Source organism: Dipodomys merriami, unplaced genomic scaffold (assembly GCF_024711535.1).
Source record: "Dipodomys merriami isolate MVZ:Mamm:240054 unplaced genomic scaffold, mDipMer1.0.p SCAF_10, whole genome shotgun sequence".
In the NCBI taxonomy this organism is placed as follows: domain Eukaryota; kingdom Metazoa; phylum Chordata; class Mammalia; order Rodentia; family Heteromyidae; genus Dipodomys; species Dipodomys merriami.
Window position 1 is genome coordinate 36,656,313 of NW_027202271.1, and position 26,460 is coordinate 36,682,772.

At 36.8% G+C, this 26,460-nt stretch overlaps 1 protein-coding gene across 5 annotated transcripts in view; it reads right to left on the minus strand.

Moving 5' to 3' along the window:
• The window catches only part of Lin7a (lin-7 homolog A, crumbs cell polarity complex component), a 133,627-nt gene that overhangs the window by 22,599 nt on the left and 84,568 nt on the right, over window positions 1-26,460 (minus strand). For 3 of the 5 annotated variants that reach the window (XM_070036881.1, XM_070036890.1, XM_070036901.1), the window contains 3 exons: window positions 20,022-20,093; window positions 17,297-17,506; window positions 4,883-4,939 (listed from right to left, as the gene is read on the minus strand). In XM_070036881.1, coding sequence (XP_069892982.1) covers window positions 4,883-4,939; window positions 17,297-17,506; window positions 20,022-20,093 — 339 coding nt within the window. Of the gene's footprint in view, window positions 1-4,882; window positions 4,940-17,296; window positions 17,507-19,872; window positions 19,947-20,021; window positions 20,094-26,460 lie in introns of all 5 variants that reach the window. The other 2 variants (XM_070036906.1, XM_070036905.1) reach the window with 2 other exon arrangements.

Sequence of the window (26,460 nt, forward strand, 5' to 3'; positions counted from 1 at the left end):
ACATACACATGTATATGTGTAACCAATAAAGAAATGTTAAGCTAACTCATCTTATTTTTTAAAAATGTCTTTCTTGCTATTGTTTCTAACATATTTATAAGATGATTTCTTTGTTGCTTTATATGTCCCTCCCCCATAGTATAACCCCTGTTTTCACTGTATTTGATGTTGGTATAATTTGGGGAGGGGAAGGGAAAAAACAAATTGTTTAAATAAGGATACAGGTGGACCCATTGCAACAATGAGATGTACAAGATGTTATGTTGAAAATGAACTTTACAACTTTGGCGTGGGGTGGGGGGACAGGGGGGATGGGGGGGGGATGGGAAGGGATGTGAAGGGATGTGAAGGGGAAACAAAGGAGGAGGCTACAATGCTTGATAAGAAATGTACTCATTACCTTGCTCACGTAATTGTAACCCCTCTGTACAGTATTTTCACTAAAGAAGACACATAAAAATGCCATTACGTATGTATATTATAATAGATGTATGCATTAATATATATTTATTACATATATTTGTATATATGTATATTATTATGTATATCACATATATATGTGTGTGCATATATATGTATGTAATAAATAGTCTAGTACCATTGTGAGTAAAACAAAACTTGGGACATTCTATAACAAACTATAGAAGGTAGGACAAATCATAATTTTGTTTAAATAGTGCTTTGTGGCATTACTTTGAAATAATTCAAGCAACAAAGAAAAAATGACAACCTTAATTGCCTATGAATTCAGGTGAAATAAGGAGACTTATAGGTAAAGTACCTCAGAAATTATGGGTACAGAGTGTGGTCTATGGAACTTTCAAAACACCAATTATAATGGAATGGTCCAGAGACTGTGTTTGAGTAAACAGGACTGGGTGCTTTTTCTCCTGGTATCATTCATGTCCTGAAATTTGAGCTTTTTGTCCTTTTCATTTCCTCTCAGTTGCTCATTTGTTGGTGTCTGCCTATCAGTTATAAGCTCTGACAGATCATTCATATTTCTGAAAATCTGCCATAAATACTTGTTTTCAAGGAATCATGTTTGACTGGGAAATGGTGAAAAAGGATTATAAAATACTTCATGTTTAATTTTCACTTTTCACCTAATGGCTCCCAAGATGAAAAACTGCTGTGAGTTCAATCTTGACAGATGTAAAACCCCAGAGAGTTACAAATCAATCAACTGGGGATTTTTTTTCTGATAATAAAATGAGTTGGCCTCTCATCTCACTTTAGGTAAAATTAATATTGATGGCCTCTTCCTCCCCCCCCCCACAAAGAACAATGTGTTGTAGCAAAGAAACACCACTATTTTCCACATACACGAATCATAATGAGATCTGTGTTCTTTTCTTTCTAGACTTGAAATTATATCCATACATGGTTGCCCTCCTCTAACCTTTCCATTCACAGTCATGATTAAAAATGCAAACTGTGCTGAGCACCAGTGGCTTCAGCCTATTATCCTCGCTACTCAGGAGGCTGAGACTTGAAGATCGAGGTTCTAGCTTGGGCAATTGAGTCTGTGAGATTCTTGTCTCCATTTAACCAGCAACAAGTTGGAGATGGTAGAGCACTAGCCTTTAGCTCTAAAGCTGAGGGACAGAGCCCAGGCCCTGAGTTCAAGCCTCAATTCTCATGCAAGACACACACACACACACACACACACACACACACACACACACACACACACACACACACACACACACACACACAGCATTATTTAATATTCTTGCTTGAATCACTGTCTCTTCCTCATGCTCAGATACAGCACAAAGTCTTCAACACAGTGTGCCTTGCCTGTTTTTTTTTTTTTTTTTGTGTGTGTGTGTGTGTGTGAAAATACTGTACAGAGGGGTTACAATTACATGGGCAAGATAATGAGTACATTTCTTATCGAGCATTGTAGCCTCCTCCTTTGTTTCCTCTTCCTATCCCTTCCCATTCTCCCCGCCCAACCCAATCCTCCCACCCCCCCCACCAAAGTTGTAAGGTTTATTTTTGACATCTCATTGTTGCAATGGGTTGACCTGTATCCCTATTTAAACAATTTGTTTTTTCCCTTCCCTTCCACAAATTCTTCCAATATCAAATACAGTGAAGCAAGGGGTTGTACTGTGGGGGAGGGACATACAAAGCAACAAAGAAATAATTTTATAAATGTGTTAGAAATAATCACATGAAAGAAAAAAAAACATTTGAATACATATCTTAGGGTTCATTTCCCTAATATCAACTTATCTGACATTTTCTGCTTGACTCTGACATATACTAGTTATTGCAAATAAGGGAAACCATGGGACCTATGTTTCTTTAGGCCTGGCTTACTTCACTTAATATAATTTTTTCCAAGTCTTTCCATTTCCTAACAAATGGGGCAATGTCATTCTTTCTGATGGAGGCATATTATTCCATTATGTATATATACCACATTTTCTTGATCCATTCATCTACTGAGGGGCATTTTGGGTTGGTTGCATATCTTAGCTATGATAAATAATGCTGCAATAAACATAGTCTTGCTGGTACTTTAGTATGGTCTTGTTTGTAAACATTTGTGTAAATGCCCAAAAGTGGGATTGCTGGGTCATAGGGGAGCCCTCTGCTTTCTAAAGTGGTTGAACAAGTTTACACTCCCACCAACAATGCAGTAAGGTTCCCTTCTGTCCACATCCCCTCCAGCATTTGTTGTTATCAGAGTTCTTGATTATAGCCATTCTAACTGGGGTGAGGTGGTATCTCAATGTTGTTTTGATTTGCATTTCTTTTATGGCTAGGGAGGTTGAACATTTCTGCATGTGTCTATTGGCCATCCTTCTTTCCTCTTCAGAGAAGTTTCTCTTTAAGTCTTTAGCCCACTTATTTATTGGGCAGTTGTTTCTTTGAAGATTTGTTGTTGGGGGATTTGATTTTTTGAGTTCCAGGTGTATTGCCTGTTTTAATCTGCCTTGTTTACCCTTTTTTCTGCCCCAGTGAATTACCCTCAAGGCCCCAAACAGAGCATGCCATTTTCTCTAGAGTCTGGACCAATGACACAGCCTTTTTGCCTTCCCCACTGTCTGTTTGCACATATCCAGATCCACTTGCTCATGGAGAAACTATCTCAGTCTAAATTCTTACCTGCTTCTTGTTTAGGTTGGATGGTACTAGAACCCCATACTTTTTGTTGTTGTTGGTCATGGGGCTTGAACTCTGGGCTTGAGCACTGTCCCTGAGCTCTTCAGCTCAAGGCAAGCTTGAGCCACAGCGTCACTTCCGGTTTTCTAGTGTTTTATTGGAGATAAGAGTCTCACAGAGTTTCCTGCCCTAGCTGGCTTTGAACTGCAATCCTCAGATCTCAGCCTCCTGAGTAGCTTGGATTACAGGCGTGAGCCACCAGTGCCCGGCCCCATACTTCTTATGATTATAAAACTACCGGGATTGCAAAGGTGACCTGCTCTACCATCTATTTCTTCTCCATACCTTTAGGTGAAATTGAGCATAATGTCTTTCTCTTTTCATTTCACAGTAACTCAAATAATGCCAGGCCCAATAACATTTTGCCCAGTGATTAGATGAATGAATATCTAATTAATTCTAATTAATTCTTCCTATTTAAACTATGGGTACTTCCTTCAGTAAGACCCAGTCACAATGCTGTAAATTACCACTTAGTATTTAGGATGCATTTGTGAATTGTATTGTGGTGTTTAAATACTAAAATACAAAACCATGTAGCCATTGCTATACCATCTCTTAGGGACAAAGAAAGTTGTTTGTTTGTTTTTTAAAATAAGAAATCTGCATGTTCATCTCCCTAGTGGCTGATCTAGTTTACCTTTGGCTACTGGGTTTTATCCCAACACTAAGGATAGGCATAGGTGTGATCATGGCTTCTACTTCCCTGTCATGGAGCTGCCTTGACCACTGCCTTGCAGTCTTTCCTCCTGCCCCACATTCTCTGCCTGTCCTCCTTACCCTGTGGACTTGGTCTATTTTCCCCTTAGCATTTGCTGCTGTCTCAGGTTATATGTGTTTACTCATTTCACTTACTGTTTTTCTACCCTGCTGAAACGTACACTCTACAAAGATAAACATGTTTTTCAAGTTCCTTTGCAGAAAAGATTCTTGTCTGCCTCAGGAGCACAGTGTAGATGCTCAGAAACATTTGAATGAATGGAAGAATAAACTCTGGGACTCAGCTAAGGCAGTGGTATACTCCGTGTCTACAATTCCAGATTTGGAGTATTTGTGTCTATCTTGTCAACTGTAACATTTCTATGTAACATTTCTCAAACTAAAGATTTGGTGAAGCAACTAGCCAGTAAGTCTATTAGAGAAAGCTGATGAATGTGCTTGGATTTAGACAGAGTATCTCAACAAGAAAGCTAAAGTTAGGGGCTGGGAAGGTGGCTCAGTGGTAGAGCGCTTGCCTTGCATGCCTGAGGCCCTGGGTTCAATTACTCAGCACCACATAAGAAAAAAGCCAGAAGTGGCGCTGTGGCTCAAGTGGTAGAGTGCTAGCCTTGAGCTGAAGAGCTGAGGGACAGCACCCAGGCCCAGAGTTCAGGCCCACGACCGGACCAAAAAAAAAAAAAAGAAAGCTAAAGTTAAATGTTTGAAGACATCACATTCTGATAAATAATTAAGAGCAACGCAGAGGGAAATTTTATGACTCTATGAGTCCTTTTGCTCACAGAAAAAAAATGACACATACTAAAAGTTGCATGTAAGTAAATTTTTGATTATAATGATTATGATTTTAGAGGAAATTAGAGGAAAGCACAATCAAAATGGCTGGGAATCCTTGTGAAACATACCAAATATGTACTAATTATTTGCAAGCAACTGAAAGAAAATATGTTTTAAACACCTATAAATACTGGCTCCAGAAACTGACCTGTGATATGGTATTCAGCATCATGTAGCTTTGCATCCTCTTTCCTGCCAATTTCATCTGTGAGACCGAACCCAGGTAGAATGGAATATGATCAGAGGCTCTGGGGTAGGTAGAACTAATTAAGAGCAAATAGCAGGACAAATCACTTGACTTACATATGGAGAATGTAATACAATATGGATACAAAAAAATAGGAGGATTTCCCAATAAAAGCTGGCCACGCTCTAGCTTGACGGTCAGCCTCATTCAGATCCATTTTATTTTATTTTATTTTTTTGGGTCCGGTCGTGGAGCCTGAACTCGGCCTGGGCGCTGTCCCTCAGCTCTTCAGCTCAAGGCTAGCGCTCTACCACTTGAGCCACAGCGCCACTTCTGGCTTTTTTCTTTTTGCTTATGTGGTGCTGAAGAATCGAACCCAGGGCCTCGAGCATGCAAGGCAAGCGCTCTACCACTGAGTCACCTTCCCAGCCCGTCAGATCCATTTTAAAACAGAGAAGGGTAGAAGGGAAGAGAGAGGGAGGGAAAAAGGGAAGGAAGAAATGGAAGGGGGGGGGAGAGAGAGAGCGCTATGTCGGGTTCCATGTGGATTTTTACTTATAGACTATTGAGTTTTCAAAGAGAAACTGAGATTTCTAAATTTGGGCAGAATAGAAAGGCTGCAAGGCTATTTCCATCTCTATTTTTGACATGTAGCACAATGTTTTCACAAACCACCCAGAACTAAAACTAAGGCTATTTCTACTTATGAAAAAAACTTAACTTGATATTTCTAGAACTATTAGATAAAATAAACTGCTTTAGGGTTTGATCTATGTTTTCTTTAAACTGTTCCATTCTCAGCTCCAGGCATGCAATGTGGTTAATAAATCTTTTTTGGCAGTTGGACTGAGAACCTAAAAGTCATATTCTTACAATATTTTTGGCCCATAGAGGAAGATTTGGCAAATCTAACAATAGTGAGATGTCAATTACTTTGCCTAGGTCAGTCTGGTAATTAGGACCAACCAGTAGCCATCTCTTTGCAAATATTTTGTTTTGGAGACAAGCCATGTGTGAAGTGGCTTTTCTAGAATGTTCCATATTTATGGAATTCCCTATCTGCCATGGGGTTTCATTGAAACCTATTCCATTGATGTATGTCATCTAGCATAGATTGTCTGTTAACTAGATTTTTAAGTATCCAACTGCTTTTTGGTTTGTATCAGTTTTTCATGAAATCTTAATGGTTCTCAACTACAGATGAGTTTTGCCTCTCAGGGGATGGGTGATGTATCTAAAAGCATTTTTCACGGTCATGACTAGAAGGATGGAAATATGAGCAGGATAAATTTCCTCCAATACATAGAATAACCTTCTTCATTCAAAGTATCAACTGTTCTAAGAGGGAGAAATCCTGGTTAAGACATAGGTGATTTAGCATAAAGCTGACGTAGTCAATTCTTAATTTTTATTGGCATACATTAATTGTACCAAAGGGTTTTCATATACATATATATTTTGATCAAATTTACCCTCTGTCATCTCAGTTTTAAACAATTTTAGTGCGTTAGGTTATTCTGATTTCATACATGCATATGATTGCATGCATGGTATTGCTGTCAATTTTGTACAATAATATAATTATTTTAAAATTTGATTCTTTTAAAAGGTTAAACCAAATGACTACTTCTGCCTTTGTATGTGTACATGGAGTTCCTCACTTTGCTACCTGAGTTCCCTTTCCTCCCTCCTCAGACTCTAGGTTTGGAAGTCCTTCCTTTACAATCCTCTGTCTTTCACTTCTCACATCTCATCAATACTAGGTCTTGTTTTGGGTAAAATTATCTCCAGAATAGCTTTTAAAACTCTTCTTCTCTTTATTTTACTTACTCTTCTTCCAGTTAAGGCTTTCATTATATCTGTCTTATTCCCTGTCCATCTCCAGTTTTTCCATTACTCCACCCATACCGAGTTGCCAGAATTATTTATTGACAATGCAAATAAAACTGTATTTTGGCATTTTTCTGCCATCTTCAAATAGTAAGTTCAAGCTCCTTAATATGGCTCATGAGGATTTCTGACAATCCTCTCAACCATACTCTCTTTAACTATAAACAATATGCTTATATGTTTATTGTATTCTCTGCTTATAAGACCCTTCATCAACCTATTTCCTGTGATATTTCCATTAAAATTAAAAGACATAGTTGAAAATTGCATTAAGTGACTTCCACAAAACACATGATACAAGTTGGACATCTGAAGCATTTGAAGATAAATGTGGTATTTCTTTGAGCTGAGCTACACATTTTACAGACAGAACAAAAGGAAGATACTTGCTCCAGCTTTTTCATTTTAGCAAGTTGAGACACTGTCATAATAGGAAATATGGTGGTGAAAAGTATGATAATAAGTTGGACACATAGCAATAATGCTATAGATTTTGTAGAAATAAAGTCAAATAATAGGAAATATGGTGGTGAAAAGGATGATAATAAGTTGGACACATAGCAATAATGCTATAGATTTTGTAGAAATAAAGTCAAATTTTCACCAAGGTGACATTTTATTTCTCCTTGATTGTGTGTACTAGTATAATGGAATACAGACATGCAAGTTGTTGTTCTGCAAGTGTTAGAGATACAAGGATGTAGTTTCAACCCTCCTGCTAATGCTGGGATCTACCTGCCTCTAGAGTATTCAAATGAAGATACTTTTCTATCTCTTGAAACTAAAACAGAACACAAAGAGAATGTCTTAAGTTGGGCTAAGAGTTTAATTCTATTGCTGACAGCAGACAATATTAAGAGATAGAGGATTTATTGGGTACTTAAAAATATCTTAACGTAGTGACAGATACTCTATGTACTCATCTTCAGGTAAGTCTAATTAGACAGCATTACTATGTCTACTTTACACATGATAACGTTCCTTTCAACATGGCTATAATATCATTAAACGCCTAAAAAAAATTAAGAATTTATTATTTGTTACTAGATCTTACCCAGGCAATTCTATGCAAGTAAATTTCAATATAGAAAAGAAAAAAAAACATTAGAGAACAAAATGCCATCCATTTTCTTAGTGTGTAACTTTCAGGATGTGTTAGAAGCCCGTTGCTTATCACCAAGTTTCAGAACTGATGAATCTCATTGAAATATCCACAGCCCTTAAAATAAAATGAAAACTTTTGAGCAATACCTTTAGGAGTCTGTTGGTTAGATTCCAAATCAACCTTTAAGTTTTGTTTTTCCTCCACTGTCTGTGCCCAGGTTACTTTGATCTTCTTTCAACTATTCCTATATGGCAAACCATGGACTTTCTTACCTTGGTACCTTCTTAAAAATTCTTTATGACTTTTCAGTACCCTTAATCTCAGCCAAAATGTCACCCTCAGAGAGGCCATTCCTAGCAGTATTGAAAACAATAACCCTAGTTTTCTTACATGGCCTCTTTTTCCTGTAACACGTATCATCTTAGTTTTGAGGTGGTGCTATATCCTGATAGATATTTCCCTCACCCCATCACTTCCTTCAGCCCACACCTAGGGGGGAAAAACCCCCACTAAAGAACACAAGAGGGAGTTTCACATTTTCCTACAATTTTTTTTTTCTCATCAAAAACTAGATAAGATTAGGGCTGAAGGAAAGAAGGTGTGGAAGATGACGGGCTTCCATTGACGGCATAGACAGAAGAATGGGGAGCAAGGTACCCATAATGTCAAAGGAAGAAGGTCCTTGCATTGTCAGAATCCAGAGGAGAGCGCAGAATCTTCAGTATATGCTGCCCAGCTAGTGAAAAACCTATAGCCTCTGGGCGACGGCTCCCACTCCATAGCCCTGGGCTAGAGAAGAAGATTTGGATAAAGAGGAAAGTAATGTTGCCATGGAGACAGAAACTGTTAGGAGGCAGCCATAAACAAATGAATGCAGGCCACCAGAAACTGGAAGGAACAAGCAAAGGATTTTCTGTCAAGCCTGTAGATGGAGCCTGGCTCTGTTGATGGTTTATTTTGGGGTTCCTGAAACTAGTTTGGGACTGTAGACTCCTATGAATATAAGAGAATACAGGAGTATCATTTAAGTCATCAAGCTGGAGATAATTTGCCACAGCAGCTTTAGGAAAGGAGTACTTCTTTCTCTGGGCAATGGAGAACTGGATAAAATCAGTGGGAAAATTTCTCTTAAGTTGGTACAAATGGTGCCTTGCTCTTACATATACAATTTATCTGAAGGTACACATTGTTACCATCTTTATCATATTCTTACTCTCTACCAGGCAGAAAGTTACGTGGGGGTTATTAAAACTATCCTGTTTTGTTTTCTGCTGTATACCCAGGGCTTAGCTTGGTAGTGATGCATAAAAATCACTGTACAAATTGTTGTTCAACAGTTGAAAAGCATTACTAAAATAACATCTCAGTAATGAAAAAAAGACAAGGGAAAACTCATTTACAAAAGGGTAAAATAGTCACCAAGACAAAGACTGTATCAGAAGTTACCTGTTACGAGTAAACTAAGGAGAGGTGTAGGTCAGTATAACCCAATGCATTTGTCTAGAGATTTGTCCTTTTACCATTACTAACTGGGGGTGCAGTCTTCCAGTATGTACTTTCAGTCAGTTTTACCAAGATATCTGGGCAGATGCTCAGATTAGTCTATTAAAGGGTGAGGGCAGTTCTTTCAGGCTGATGGCAGTGGATGGGGATATGGCCACTCTAGCCTTTTGGGTTTTTTTTAACTGTATTTTTTTTGTCTTTTCTTTTTTGGTACTGGGGATCGAACCCAGGACGTTGCACTTGCTAGGCAAGTGCTTTGCCACTGAGCTACATCCCAGCCCCACTCTCACCTTTTGGATGTGGGAGCTGTTATTACTTGTTCCTTTTGTGATGGTGTAGCATTTGTTAATTCTGCTTTTTAAACTAAAAGACCTCTGTTGTGAGGCAGCTGAGACTGAAAGAGAATAGAAAGCTACCTGCTTAATATTGCAAAATGCATCAGGGCTCACACGGCATCCTGTCCTTTTGAAGGTGACTGGGAGAAAGCAGCGTACTTTTACATCTCTTAGCTCCTCCAAACGTGAATGAAATGTCACATGGTACAATCCAGAGAACAAAACACATTCAGTACTTATCTGAAATCACACCTTGCACTCCTATGTAATTGTAACCCAAACAATCTCCCTCTCACTTGGCTGCTAAGAAAGGTAAGGAACCTGCCAATGATGCTGAAGACGAGAGATCGAGATGTGAAAATAACTTTGAGGCCTCTCAGTGTAGAATTTACTTGAAGATCTTCAGCCCACAGGGGAATTAGAGGTCGGGGCTCCATCCCTCCTTTATTTATGTCAGTCCTTGCTAATAGATAAATGTGTTTTGATGGTACTGTGGACTGAGGGCGTTCAGTTTATTTAGAGAGGATGGCAGCTGTTGAGATCGCACTCTGGTGCAGAGAGGGATGATGATGTAGTCATGTATGGAACAATCTCAAGCTCCAACTGGTCGGATCCCCACAGTATTCTGAGTCATTTTAATGAAAGTGAACTTCTTTTACAAGTGGTTCTTAACTTTGGAAAGGTCCAAGTCCTTTTTGAATAGCTGAATGCCTCAAAAACTCACTTACTTACATCCATGGAAGAAAACATCATCTTTTCTACATTGTACAAGAGTACTCATTTTCTCATGGCTGTGAAACTTAATTGCCATTGAATGATGATTGAAAAAGCTAGCCATTCTCAGAAAGCTTAGCTTTGCCATTCTGTCGCTGTAGGAGCTTGGGCAAGTTAATAAATTCATCCTTCTTCATTTTCCTTATTTGTGAACTGAAGATGATATTAATAGCATCTTAAAGGTGGTGAGATAATAATAAATTCACGATGTGAAGTGCAGCAGTGCTTGGCATCTAAAAAGTATTTGTGGAGCTTCAACTATGTACACAGACTATTTTTACACTGGAGTCCCAGCACTAAACAAGCTTTTTATTATGATGCCCACTTGTAATTGTGAGATTTCCAATTTTCTCTGAAATCTCACAGGGTATTTCATGACAAGTAAAACATACTTTGGAAGATGGGTGCTGGTGGCTCATGCCTGTCATCCTAGCTGTTCAGGAGACTAAGAACTGAGGATTGCCATTTGAAACTGACCCAGGCAGAAAAGTACCTGCGAGACTCTTATTTCTAATTAATCTCTCAAAAACCAGAAGTGGAGGTGTGGTTCAAAAGTGTAAAGAGCTAGCCTTGAGTAAAACAGATCAGGGACAGTGCCTAGGCCCTGAGTTCAATCCCCATCACTGACTTAAAAAAAGGGGGGTTGTATTTTATCTTCACACTGACAAGATGAATTTTACGATTGTATTTCAAATTTCTCCTCTGGGATGCTATAGCTTTACATGAGCTCAACTCTAGAGTTCTCATTTCTGCCTTAGCCTTGTTCCTCACCTGACACCCACTCTGCATCACTAATTTGGTTGTGAGTACTCACCCTGAGCTTAAAATAGGTATTTATAAAATGGGAAAAAGGCCAGACTCAAGGAAAATAATTTATTCTGTTCCATTCCTGCACTGTTATTCATTCATCTGTTATGCTTAAAAACCCATTAGCAATGTGCATATACTGTATCAACAGCTTTATTTAGGCTTCACTGTAAAGTTAGGCAAATGAAACTGCCATCCCCCTTCCAATGGTGTCCTGAAACAAGCTTGGATTTCAGAAGCTGATGAAGGGTTCTGAACAGTAGGACATGTGTTTTAGAGTTCTCATGCTTGTATTTTGCCTTTCTACCCTCTGGCTTCCCCCCTCCCTGAATTCTCTGCCAGAAATACCATTAAGATGCCATATTTGGGGATGACATTTGTAAATTTCTCCCTTTTAAAAGTTATTGTGGAATAATTAGGAGTTTATGGGAAGTAAGAAAAAGTTATAGGAATGTCATATGAAACTTTTACCCAAGCTTCCCCAAGATTAACATCTCACAAAACCATAGTGTAATCGTAAAAGCAGGGAATCAACATTGGTACAACCACAGAACCCACTCCGATTTCACTAGGACTGGCTTTTAGATAGTAGTTAGCATACCACAGTAAAATCTGAGGTTAATTCCATATGTGTGCAATTTGGATATGATCTGGAGAGTTTAGCAATATGCATTTGCCAGTGTGTGTGTGTGTGTGTGTGTGTGTGTGTGTGTGTGTGTGTGTGTGTGTGTGTGTGTGTGTGTGCACGTGTGTGTAAAGAAAGAGAGGAATACAGAGATAGAGAAACAGAATCACACAGAGAAAACATTCTTAGCTATACACATTTCATGGTTTAGATGGGGAAATATTATGTCAACACTGTGAATAAACTTTAAAGTTATGAGTAAATAAAACATACTGTGCTAGGCATCTAATCTTCTCACTGAGGAAGAATGTCTCATGAATCCTCAGACAGTAGGCAGAGCCCACTCTCCTGCCTCAGTGTATAAAGCTGCGTGTATGCTCGTGCACTGGCCACATGATGTATGTGCTAGTCTCAGCAAAATCCCGCATAAGGACATAAAATTAGAGTCAAGGTTGGGAGGGATCTTGGGGACAACCGTTCCTACCTTCCACACGCGCATCCATGTAGTTTGAAATACTTGTGTTGGATGGTCTTCTAATCACTGGATAAAACTTCAGATGAGCATGCATTTTTTGCCATTCATTCTTTCTCTACTTAGCTTTAAATGAGCAAATGTACTTTATTAAAGATTCATATGGAAACACAAAATACCCTGAGGAAAAAAAAACATGCCAGAACTATCGCAATAACTGACTTAAAATTATACCACAGAGCCATAGTAACAAAAACAGCATGGCACTGGCACACACACAAAATAATAGACATATAGACTTAGCCAGACAGAAGACAAAATAAACTCACACGCACATCTGATTTTTGATAAAGGAGCTCAAACCATACACTGGAGAACAGACAGCCTCTGATGCAAAAACTAGTTATTTGCATGCATCACTGGATTTTTTAAAATGATGTATCAAAGGTATTTATACCAATGTCCCTACAATCATATTAATATTCCCACGATCACACACATGCACACAAATTTGCCTTGTATCATTCCTAAAATCCACTACTGTCCTCAATAATTTTTCAAAGCTTTTATATGTATCTATTTCTCCATGATTCTGTACACATATAGTTAATTTTCTGGCATACTGGCAGGACTTCAATAGAGCTTAATTTAATTAGGCTTATTATACTATGCCAGTGGGATTTTTTTTTCTATCCTGACTTATCACCAATACATTTACTGTCTATGCTGGCTCCACTTTGGCTGCAACCTTTATAAATAGTCTTGGAGAGTTTTTTTTTTCAAAATTGCTTGACATAAACAGCATAAATGGCAAAAAGGAGATTATTAGAAAGCTATAAATCCTAACTGCAACATTGTGACCTCCTATTAACGTTAAATTTTAATTTAGCATTCAGCTGTACGTTGTATAAGGCTGAGGGCTGACATAAAAAATAAGTACTCCTACACAAAAGGCTTCTCTGTATTTCCTATAAAATTATATTAGGTGATTCAATGTTTCATTTATGAAGATCCCATGGGAAATACCTTGTGGTACCCAAAAGTAAGGGAGGAAAACAAACAAAAAACCACCAACATCTCTCAGTGAAAGCTGAGCTGATGTAAGTTTCCTTCTGTTTTGGCTCATAAGACTTAGCTAAAAAGAAAAAAAAATCAGTTGATCAACTGCTGTGTCTTTTCTTCCCTCTTTCCATGCTACTTTATTATTTAACATCCCATGTTAATAGCTCTATATGAACATGACAGTTTTTGCAAGACAATATGACCTAAATGAAAACAAACAATAGACAAATAAAGATAAACAGACATTTAAGGTTTCTCCCCAGATGTTTAAAGATACATGGAATAATTTTAATTTTTTAAGCAAGACAGTTGGTAATTTTCTTCAATCATACTGAAGCAACATTTTTTTTGTCTTCCAAGTCACTTTCTTCCAAAATCTGCCCACTTTAGAATGAGACATCTCTCGTATTGATTTTTCCAAATGATATCTTAGTAGAAATAGAAATCATTCTATCATTTATTTATCTCTCTGCTTCTCTATTTCTGTTTCTGTCTTTCTGTTTTTGCTTTTCTTTCTGTTTCTGTTTTTTGCTGTTTCTCTGTCACTCCTCTCTCTCTCTCTGCCCCTCTCTCCCCTTCTGTTACAGGGCAAAAAAATCATTTCATCCTTTTATTGTTTGTTTTAATTAACTACTGCTACCTACTTGAGCTTACTTATATTAAATTCAGTGTTAAAAGCCTGGGGTTTTAAAACTGAATTAACCAGTGTTGTGTGATTATGAGCAAGTTATAAAGTCATGAAGTTTCTCATTTATAGAAAAATACCTTTGTGATGAACACTTGATAAATATTAGGCACTGTTAAAATGCACATAATTTACTTTAAAACACTTTAACATAGGCATGTATAACATATTGTTTAATTGCCTTAAATGCCACATTTTAATCTATAACTTTAGGAGCTGGAGAAACTAGGCTTGTATGATCAGCCCCTTTTGTGTAAGAAAGTCAGTACACCATGTCCTCAGTAAGAGCATTTTTATACTTATTTCAGTGAATACATGATGTCATGCCTAATAGCAAAATATGTAAGAAATTGGCCTTCATTGGTATTATTAGTAGTCTTTTAAGTAGCATGATCATATGTTTCAAATAGAACTTAATTAGTGGGATTATACTTCTTAAATATATTTGGAATGTTAAAATCCCATGGGTACATGAACAGGGTGTAAAAATCTTAGGGAGACTATACAATCACAGTAGAGTGGGAGGAGGGATAGGAGCAAAATGTGATCACTAAATCACCCTACTTTCAACTGTCAGTTTAACAGAATTTCTGGTTGCCTAGCCCTTACCCTGGTATATTATCTCATCTAAGGTATGAGGTGTTTTCCTCCAAAATTCAGACTTTGAAAAAATATCTGAATATTCTGGAAAGTGGGATTTCCTCAAATTAGTAGAAAAGGTTTTAAGAGTCCATTATTGCCTTCCTGCAATGTTTACTAGCAGATACCGATATGCATAACAGAATTTGTTTTAAGATTTACCTTTAACTTAAAACAAAAAAGAAAAGAAAAGAAAAGAAAAAGCAGTGTTACTGGGGTTATAACACTCACTCAACTCAATGTTCCCCAGCAGTCATACTTTCCTAGGGAAAAAGTGCATATCTAAATTACCACAGAGTGATTCTTCAATGACAATTTTGACTAACTTTAGTTTTCAATCAGTGATCCTAAGGTAAGTTGCCATTCCCCTTTTTTTCTGATAGTAAAACTCAGGCTTAGAGTATCATCCTATACCCGTAATCCTATGGATATGGAGTGGAAAACCCAAGTCAGTTTGAGTCCATTGAGCCATTGCCTATTGCTTTCCAGGTTTCTCAAAAGATCATTGCAAAGAATAAATCTTCAGTTCCCTTCATACATTCTCAGTCAATTAGCCACCAAACTGATGTCATGAGCATCTAGTGTACAAGTGTACAAATACAACTAATAGTGATATGTTTAAGTATTTTTGTTTGCCATTTTCTCCTGCTGCTTTTAAGTCTGTACCTTTTCTTGATCACTCCTACTCCTAGTATATTCAAAGAATCTGTAAATTCTGAATCATAGGTTACTGTGTGCCATGTGTATTTGATTCACTGTGGATCCCTTAACAAGAAAGCTCACTTCTCAAAGCATTAGTTAAAACATACTTTGAAAACAGTTCTAATGACTGAAATGTCAATAGAAATTTTATCTCAAACCATGATGGCATAGGAAAAATAAATGAAGATAATTTCAAAATTGGAATTCATAGATTGATGATTTCAATATTCATTGGAGAACAGCGACATCAAATAAAATGTTCCTGGTAGTATAAAACTAGTAGTCAGATTATAAACAAAAAGCATATACAAAACTAAAAAGTACAGAATTTTACTCCATATTTGCCAATAAAATCATCACATCCTAAATGTACCCTATCTTGGGTATTATATTTTAAGCATAAGTCAGTATGGTTACCAAGAACCCAGATCTAGTTTATATACTCAATGTTAAATTCTTAGAATAGATGGGGAAATATCATATAGTTTTGTTCATATTTCTGCTAAAATTGTGACATAAGTGGAAGTTCTGGAGCTTCATTTCACAGGAAGTTATCTCTGTAGTAATTTATAATGTGGATGCCATAAAGTGTCATGACATCCAAATAACATGAGCATTTGAAAAATAATAAAGCATCTTAAAGTTCTATGCATTTGAAAAGGTCAGATAAGTTGATGTTAGGGAAACGAACCCTAAGATATGTATTCAAATGTTTTTTTTTCTTTCATACGATTGTTTCTAACACATTTATAAGATTATTTCTTTGTTGCTTTGTGTGTCCCTCCCCCACGGTATAACCCCTGCTTTCACTGTATTTGATGTTGTTATAATTTGTGGAGGGGAAGGTAAAAACAAATCGTTTAACTAGGGATACAGGTGGACCCATTGCAACAATGAGATGCACAAGTCATTATGTCGAAAATGAACTTTACAGCTTTGGTGGGGGGAGAGGACTGGATGGGGGATGGGGGAGGGGGTGGATAGGAAGGGATGGGAAGGGGAAACAAAGGAGGAGGCTACAAAGCTTGATAAGAAATGTACTCATTATCTTGCTCATGTAATTGTAACCCCTCTGTAGAGTATTTTCACAATAATAAAATAAAATAAAAAAGTTCTATGCATTTTAATTTCTATCTATTTTAAGTTACTATTATTTAAAATGCTATGTATTTTAAGTTACTAATTTTTTTAGGAAACTATAATGTAGAAAGTGAATAGATAATATAATTAAACAATTGGGGGGAGAAGTTTAGACATTTTTATTATATTATAGCTACAGATAGAACTTAAAAATTTTGGGTACACGTCCCTTTTTCTTTGTCACTATTATAGAAAAACATTAAAGTTACTCTTTCTCGAGTTAAAATGAAAAGCATCCATATTAGGAACCCATTTTGCCCTTTTTACAATGTGTATCTTTGCTTAGAGCAATTTTGAAAGGTGCCTTGAAATGATGATATTCTCTTAAACATTAATTCATTTACAAAAGTTCTAGGGACCAATTCTGCATGTTTGTAGAGTTTTGGGGGATTAATTTCCAAACTGGTTGCTATTTGTCATACCTGAACGAGATTAAATGAGATTTTTGAATATAAAATGACTGCTTTTACTGGGCTTAATATCCATGAAAGCTCAGGAAGCTGGTAGAGTACAAAATCATCATCTGTTGAAGGATTTCAAACCCTAACTTCAGTAATAGCAGTAGCAGACATTTAAAAAAAGAAAATAAAGGAAATGTACTTAGGGAGAAAATCTCTGGTTATTTTGTGAACATACCACTCCATTCACTGACAGCAGCTGGTCTCCTCTTTTGAGGCCTCCGTGTCTTTCAGCCACCCCTCCGGGGATGATGCGAGAGATATAAATTGGCGAATTTTGTTCCTTTCCTCCCATCACGTTAAAACCAAGGCCTTCATCAGTCTTTGGCAGTTCAACTACCCGAGGGTGGGAGTGGCCTTCACTTGCTGCAAAAGCTGCCACTGTTGCCTGGAAGAAAAGATGGTCTTTTGGTAATAAAACAAGGGAAGTAAGGCAAATCGGATGCATTGCAGGGAGCAACTTAGGCAAACTGCGTGTATTTCTACAGCACTCTCTGTTGAAGAAAGAACACCAAATGTCTTCATTTAGATGCCATCTCGGAGTCATTTCTGTGGTGAATCCCCATCTACCTATTTTCAGCTTTCCAGAACTTATCCGGCACGATAAACATCTCCCTCATGAATCTTTCACTATCACCTTGGATGAGTGAAAATGTTCCAAATCTAGGACTCCAAATAATTTTCATACATACGCTATCTAGTATTAAAAAAATTGTTTGTAGACATTATGTTGAAAATGAACTTTACAACTTTGCCGGGTTGGGAGAAAGAAGTTGGGGAGGTGTTGGGGGGGGGGAGGTAAGGGATAGTAGGGGAAAAGCAAAGGAGGGGGTAAGAATGCTCGATAGGAAATGTACTCATTACCTTACTCATGTAACTGTAACCCCTTTGTACAGTATCTTTACAATAAAAATATGTATTAGAAAATTTGTTTGTACTTTAAATATTTATGATCACCTTATGGGCAGATTGCGTGTGGTAATTTTCATGGAACATGCATTCTAACTTGGTGCTTGCCCATCAATGTTCGTAAATACTATTCAACAAACTGAAGAACACTTTTAATACAGATTGTTATGATACAGGAGTAATCTTGTTATTGTAAGAACACTGGTTTAATAAATAAGACTACTGGTATAACAAATAAGACTACTGGTTTAATAAATATGAGGCTTTTTAAAAGCAACATTCAGGATGCCCAAAAGAACATAAAAATTAAAATGAAACTGAAGATTCAAGGCAATTATTTAATATTTAGTACCATTATAAAATATTACTATGAGAGACCTTTACTCTGACTCAAGATTTCTTCCCTACTTTTCACATTCGTATTTCAAGTACTATAATGGCATAGGCCAACTTGATATATGGAACACATAATTAAATATGGCAAATTTTTTTCCTTTAAAATTCATATGTTAGTTTCTTTGAGTAAGTTTAGGGAAATAACTTACCATTAGTTACTGCCACCCCCACCCCATGGAAATGAAATAACAGCATTGGAGAAGGTCAAAAAAAGGTCAAAAAAAAGATTCTGTTTGAGTCTTAGTTTCCACTTGCATTAGCCTGATTTTACCACAGTTGATTAGATGCCTACGGTAAAGGGATTTACTCTACACTGTGAAAATATTGATTCTCAACTGCTGTACATTCTTTATCCACACATGGCGTTATCACATCAATTCAGCATTATGCTACTGCCTGCATTTAGTCAGAGCTACTGGCTGACATGGAAATAATGGCTTGTTTTAGCTACATGCATTTGCTCATGCAAACCTTGTTGTCATGCATAGGGTTTAATGGCTGACATGGATGCAATGCAGACAGCCCAGAAACAACCAGAAAATATTGTGCTATTGCAACATTATGCTGCTATCCTGCTGTTCTACATGAATAAGAAATGAGAATGGCAAAACACTACATAATTCACTTTCCCTTTAATTAAACCATGTAGGGATCATTTTTCTCCGTGTCTTTACTTCAGTACGAGCAAAGCATGATGTAATGGTAGTTATACCCCCTTTGTTTTTTTTTGTCCCAGTTAGAGAAAAAAAAAAAAAGAAACCAACTTACAAATCTACAGTGTTCAGTTACAGAATGAAAACTGAAATCAGGGGAGAAACCATATAACAGGTGATATAACGCAAAAGAACTAGAGGGAAAATTCTGATTATATTCACTGAATACTTACTTTGGGTATGTTATTAAAAAGATAAAAGCTTTTCAGAAAGCAAGTCATGTTCTATTGTAACATTTCTATAAGTTGTGAAATAGAAACTGCAGTAATTTAAAACTACTATTGTTTCCTGATCTATCATTCAGAAAATCTCATGATTCTATTACTGTATCATTTTCATTAGTAGAGTCTCTGTAATCTCTGGATCCCAGTTTTTAAAAAGCAAAAAGTGTTCATTACTACAAGAGATGACATTTAAACCAATGTTACATTCTTCAGCAATTTACCCACTGTTCAGCTGAATGCAAGGAAGGATTGATCCTGAGTCAGAGGTATCAGGTTAGCTCTGTGCATACCTAGCTATTGTCTTTATGTCAGTGCAGATAAATCCTCATGCACTGAGCAGAATACAAGTTCTTTCAGATCACAGGAATGTGCCAGAAAAACAAGTATTTTGGACAGTGAACCAGTAGATTTGCTTGTGCCAAAATGGACATTTAGCGACTTTAATGAAATCATTCTCCTTTCTTAAGCTACAGAAGCAGCAGAAACGTTCAATTTTCCATTAGGAGTTTTACCTGGAAGTAGTACTGGTTCTAGACTCTGGGCTGCCACTGATGTCTAAATTCTCTTAGTGTACACACGAGAATACCTGAAACACACACGCGCACAATCAATTACTACATCACTGGGCTCAAGTATAGTTTTAAAGTTACTCAAGCCTTACCTTTGCTGTGGCCCTTGCACGGAACTCAGGACAGCCATTAACAGTTATCGTTTCATGCATATATTGATACACCTAAAATATTCACATGAAAAAGAGCGTGTAAGAATATTATGAATAGCAAATCTTTTCTTACAGATAATATATTTTCATTTTAGGACCCAAACTCTATCACATGAGAAATAGGACTGAATCAATTATTGTGATGACTTCACCAAACATCTTTTATGTTTAGTGGCAGCTTGGAACAAGCAAGGTAAACTCATTTATTCAAAAGTTTTAAATTAATCTACCCACCTCTCAATGTTAAAAACCAACAATCTACTTTTATATTTGGTTTTAGATAAAAACTGCATTGTCAGTAAAGTTTGTCTTTCATTTTTAACCATATCTCTAGTTCAAAAAATGTTATTCATTATGTATATAGTTACTTCCTGAATTTGGAAATATTTTCTAAATTGATATTCTCCAAAGCTAAGATAACAATCTTTCTCTTGGCTCAAACATACACTGTATTGGAAGGTATGTTGCTGTCAATGAAATATATCATAATTTGAACATTTATAACATAATCTACTCCATGAGCCTCTTTTGCTTTAGTATGAGCTGGTTGTATCATCAGAGTCCTTTGAACATAGAAAGAAAAATGGCATCCTAGAGTAATGACAAGGAAAGGGAGAGATACTTAAAATAACTTAATGCAGAACACATCAGCTTCCAGTTCATACTAAAAGTTAGATAAAGGGTAGAGGTAACATTTCAACCATGAAGTATGTTGAGATATATATATATATATATATATATATATATATGATATATATATATATATATATATATATATATATATATATATATATATATATATATATATATATATATATATATATAGCTAACTAGTTAGACCAAAGCTGAAATTTTACAATACAACTGATCAATGGTGTGGTCTGTGTTGTTACACTGATCCTCTTTCTGCCCATTTAGAAAATGTATCAAGAATATTTATTTATTGGGGTCATTTTAATTTAAAATACTTCCAAAGTATCTGGATGCTAAGGACACCCTTTAAATAATAGCTATTTTGATTTTAGATTATTGTTTTAGACCCAGCTATAGAAACCTTTGAAACCTGGTAGATAAAACTGTTTTCTGGCTTCTTGTGGTGGCTCGGTTTGTAATCCTAGCTGGTCCAGAGAGAGAGAAAGAGATCAGAAAATCATGGTTCAAAGCCAGCCCTAGCATAAAAGTACACAAAACGACATGTCATTCAATGACTGGGTGCAGTGGTGTTTTGTCTATCATCACCAGTGACAGGATGGTACAGCCCAGTATAGCTAGGCACAGAGGGGGAGAGCCTACCTCAAAAATAACCAAGGATAAAAGTAACAGAATGCATGACTCAAGCACAAGACCCTGAGTATTATTAAAGAAAATCAAACGAAACAAAGTGAAATAAAACACTTGTTTTCCTTATTCTTTTTTTTTTGGGGGGGGGTCCGGTCGTGGGGCCTGAACTCTGGGCCTGGGCGCTGTCCCTCAGCTCTTTTAGCTCAAGGCTAGCGCTCTACCACTTGAGCCACAGCGCCACTTCCGGCTTTTTTCTTTTTGCTTATGTGGTGCTGGGGAATCGAACCCAGGGACTCATGCATGCAAGGCAAGCGCTCTACCACTGAGCCACCTCCCCAGCCCCTTGTTTTCCTTATTCTTGCAGGAATAAGATTATAAAATGTATTAATATCAAAATAAACTGAAGTAGGAAGAATGACTAGTAAAGGTTTGAAGAAGACACATGGAAAAGTTAATAAGGCTTTATATATATTACATATATATGTATTGGATGGTATGTTCATTTTAAGTCTAACTAGTAAAGTTGAAAATATCTATTGCATAATGTTCAGAAGTAACACTCAATATCAATTATTCTGGAGTATTTTGGAAAAATGGTCTGTCATTTATTTTACTAGAAAATGAAATAAGCAAACCACTATTGAATGTTTGAAGGGACATTTCTTCCTCTCTACTAATCTGATTTTAAACATTGAGGTCACAGGTCAGCAGAGTGAATCCAAAATTTGATTCATTCATTGGTTAACAACCACTTGCTGGGTGTCTGGGACATCTGCTATCCTACCATTTTTTGGCTTTCTCCTCATTTCTCAAGACAATTTGGTTGAATCTCTACTACTAGTGATTCTTCTTTCCCTGGTGGGATGGATAGAAGGAAACATACAAAATTATCTGGACTAGAAGCGCAGGAACACAATTCAGAATCTACCTTGTAGGTCAGGTCTTCTAACTAAACAAACAGCTATATTTGAAGATCTGGATGATGATAAGAACAAGTTTACAGAGTATCTAGAGAATGTGCAATGTGTCCAGGTCACCAGAGTAGCTGCCACACATATTTCTTTGGAAAGGTTCTATTTTGTTTGGTACAAAGAAAATTCCACAAACAAATTCCACTTATTTTCTCTAATAGTCCATTACAAAGAGGATAATTTTCTTTGCCCTGTTTCTCTTGTTAATGAATTCTCATAACTTATATTTATCTTGGTTTTTGCTGAAAGCCCTACATTAGCTGCCTATGGGATCTCCCACCACCAATATTATTCAGTTGCCCAACTGACCATGTCACTACTGTGCTTTTGGCCACTTGTGATTTTACAGTAACAGTCAAATACAAGCAGCAGCGAATTGCTCCTAATACTATCTAGTGAGGAAGCTGAGATTTGAGGATTGTGGTTGGAAGCCAGTTAGAGCAGGTCTTATATCTCCAGTTAACCAGAAAATAGTCAGAAGTGCAACTGTGGATCAAGTGGTAGAGAGCAGGCCTTAAGCAAAAATCTCAGGGTTAGTTCCTAAGCCCCAAGTTCAAGCCTCCACACTTCCCAAAACAAAGCCTACAGAAGTTAAACCAGAGTTCCTAGTGCAGAACCCAGTCTTCTCTTTAGTTTCATCCCACTTCCTGTTCTTGGCTCCCCTTATTCCCTGAACATATCAATCTCTCTCAATGGTCCAGGTCTTTGCACACATCCTATTTAACTCTGCTTAGAATGCCCTTCCACTAGACTGACAGTTACTTATGAGAATTTAACATGGCAATCAAAGGCCAATTCAGACATTATAACTCCTTTGTTAAATACTCTCTGCCTCATCAAGTAGAGTAAGCTACTCCCTACTGCCTCTCAGTTGCTGGCCACCTGAAGTTCTCCAGGGTTATTCTGCTCAGTCTTTCCAGAGAGAGTGACTTCTTTAATTCTACTCAAAGATGTTTATGAAGACATTCAAGTAATTACTAGGTTGTCATCAACTGATAAAGGCAAAGGTAATTATGTAAGGACCTGGGATAAAGTAAATGCCCATCAAATATTACAATTTAAGGATAATTATTCTTAACATCCCCATTTTAATTTACATTTAGAAAGTGGGACAAACAAGGGGCAGTAGTGTCTAGATAATTGCAGTGTTTAGAAAAGAATTTGGAAGCAAACCCTGGCTATAATACTTTCTAAATGACTGATGTTGGTCAAGTTAGGTACTTGATTTCTCTGGGATTAATGGTCTCATTTGAAACATATGCATTAACATAAAACTAACTTCTAAATCTTTCATGAAGGTTGAGTAAGATAAGTACAGTTTGCTACATACAGTTAATTAAAATTAGCTATTACTGTTGTCACTTTACTTATTAATTAATTGATTTGATGTTGTCAAAAGTTGTCAACAAGGGGAAAATTTATTCCTCCAGGAGACATTTGGCAATGTTTAATGGCATTTTCAGTTGTCAAAAACCAAAAGGGTTTTTGGCATCTGGTTCTTAGAGGCCAAAAAGAATGCTAAACATTCTACCCTATACAGAGAAGCCCTCACAGCAAGGAAGTATCTGCCCAAATACCTACAGTATTGAAGTAAAAAGAAACAAGCCATTTTTTTCATATGTGCAATAAATAGTAAGACATAAAAATGCACTCATAGCACAGAGTAAGGGAGTCTTACAGATAGTCAGTAAAAAATTGTTGTAGTAAATTATCATGTCTCTTGTTTGCATTAAAGACTACCTGGGTCACACATAATGTTAAATGTTTATATCCACGAGTTCATTTGCTTCACAGGGCTTTTCATTTAGGCACTTTTGATGCATGGGACTTGGACCTCAAAGATAGTGACCTGCTATGACTGTACATCAAGTTAGCTACAGAACTGTCACACAGGCTCAAACCTGTCAGCCTCCAAAACCTTTCCTCTTTCCTTTACATCAGACTTTCTTATGCTAAGACAGAATCAAACCACTAGTATTTTGGCAAAAGGTATGAAAACAAATACTTGCACACATAACAAGCCTTTCCTTAGATTTTGCATGCAGGTATATAGTTTCATTGCTGTATTATATAAACAATATATGATATATTTATTTATAAATAATAAATAATATATTTACATTATATTACTTTATGCATAAATAGGTGTATAAGGGCTACTAAAAATGGGTGCTGAATGCAAATGTACAATGCAACAGTAGTGAAACCAAAATGCTTCACTCCAAGTGAAAGTGAAGTAGCATTTGAATCTCCATCTATGATAGTAATAGACTACAATTGAGTGACATTCGTCCCTCGAGTGACATCAGTCCCATAGAATTAATTATCCACCATTTCCCCACCCCTCCCATAATTTGAGATCAATCACTAGTCTTTAAGGGATTTTATGTCAACATGATATTACTAGATAGAAGGAAAATGTCATCTCAGATAATAAGTGCTGTCCAATGCTTGGATTAGGAGATAGATGAGGGAAATTTTGGACAAAGTGAGGTCCTTAAATATCTGATCATCTAAATGGAAGCTTTTCCTGAAATACTCTGTGCAGGTGAAGTCTGATAAGAAAGGCACATTAAGAAATGTCTCTAGTTCCAGCTCTTAAGTGCTGTGGAAGAAGCAGAAGTCTCCCCATGAGTATTCTAGAATCACTGAACAGAGTATTCTAGAATCACTGAACAGAGGCTTAAATGTCACCCCGCCCCTAGCATGAAGACAGTAAGTGGCACTTCCTTTCACTGGTTTTGTGGGAAATAGTAAGGAAGCATCAGGACCGCAGGTATATTACATAACACAGGTCTCAAATCTCTACTGATTTTGAAATTTCTGGAAGTTATTTATGTTACTATTTTAAGCAAATTAAAATGATTGTGCCATGTACTTAATTTTCCAAAGGGAACAGAAAATACTTTATTCAGTTTTATGATTTCACTACTAATTATTCTGTTATATAAAAGCAGAATAATTAGTAGTGAAACCATAAAACTGAAAAATGACTTTAATTTTAAAAATGGTGCCATTAACCTTTAATTCTGTTGCTTATTTTAATAATTGGTTTATATTTCCAGTAGGTTCTTCAAATATGTAACTTTTATAAGGTTGAAGGCACTAATTTGTACAAATAATAACTTCAGGGGAAAGAATGAGACCACAAATAACGGAGCAGTTATACAGGGTCCACAGGGCAGGTTGCCAAACCACCAGGGAGAAACCTCTTTCCTTCTAGTTGTCCAAAAAAAGAATTCCCTTAAGGCAGCTGTTCCTGCCTGACCTTGTTCCACAGCCAGAGTGTCTAGTGACAGGAAATGCCTGCACAAAACTTTGAGAAGATGTCATTTCCAATTGAACAAGAACTATTCCAAGTGACTGAATCATCTCTACTAGCTTATTTTGAATGAGATTCAAACAAGATTTGGCTTAAAAATATGCTTTTTTTTTTTAAAGTGGTCTCGCCAGGCGCTGGTGGCTCACATCTGTAATCCTAGCTACTCTGGAGGCTGAGATCTGAGGATCGCGGTTCAAAGCCAGCCCAGGCAGGAAAGACCATGAGACTCCTATCTCCAATAAACCACCAGAAAACCAGAAATGGCACTGTGGCTCAAGTGATAGAGCGCTCACTTTGAGCTGAAGAGCTGAAGGACGGCACCCAGGCCCAGAGTTCAAGCCCCATGACCGACAAAATAAAAATAAATAAATAAATAAAAAATATTGTGAAAATACTGTTCAGAAGGGGTACAATTACATGGGCAAGATAATGAGTACATTTCTTATTAAGCATTGTAGCCTCCTCCTTTGTTTCCCCTTCCCATCCCTTCCCATCCTCCCCCCAGAAATGTACTCATTACCTTGCTCATGTAATTATAACCCTTCTGTATGGTATTTTCACAATAATAAAAAAAAAGTCTCTTTTCGTTTTTTGTTTTTGATTGCATTTGCTTTCATGAAATCTCATGAAAGAGTCCCAATGATTCAGCAATTTTTAAAAAATATTAGTAAAAGTTTACAAGCATTTTAAAGTCAGTTTTTATTTTACAGAGATCTTTATCAGAAAACTGAATCACCTGTGTTGGAGTCATTGAGTCTTTAATCAGCTAATCAAATGAACATTGAAAGAGAAGTTTAACTCAATT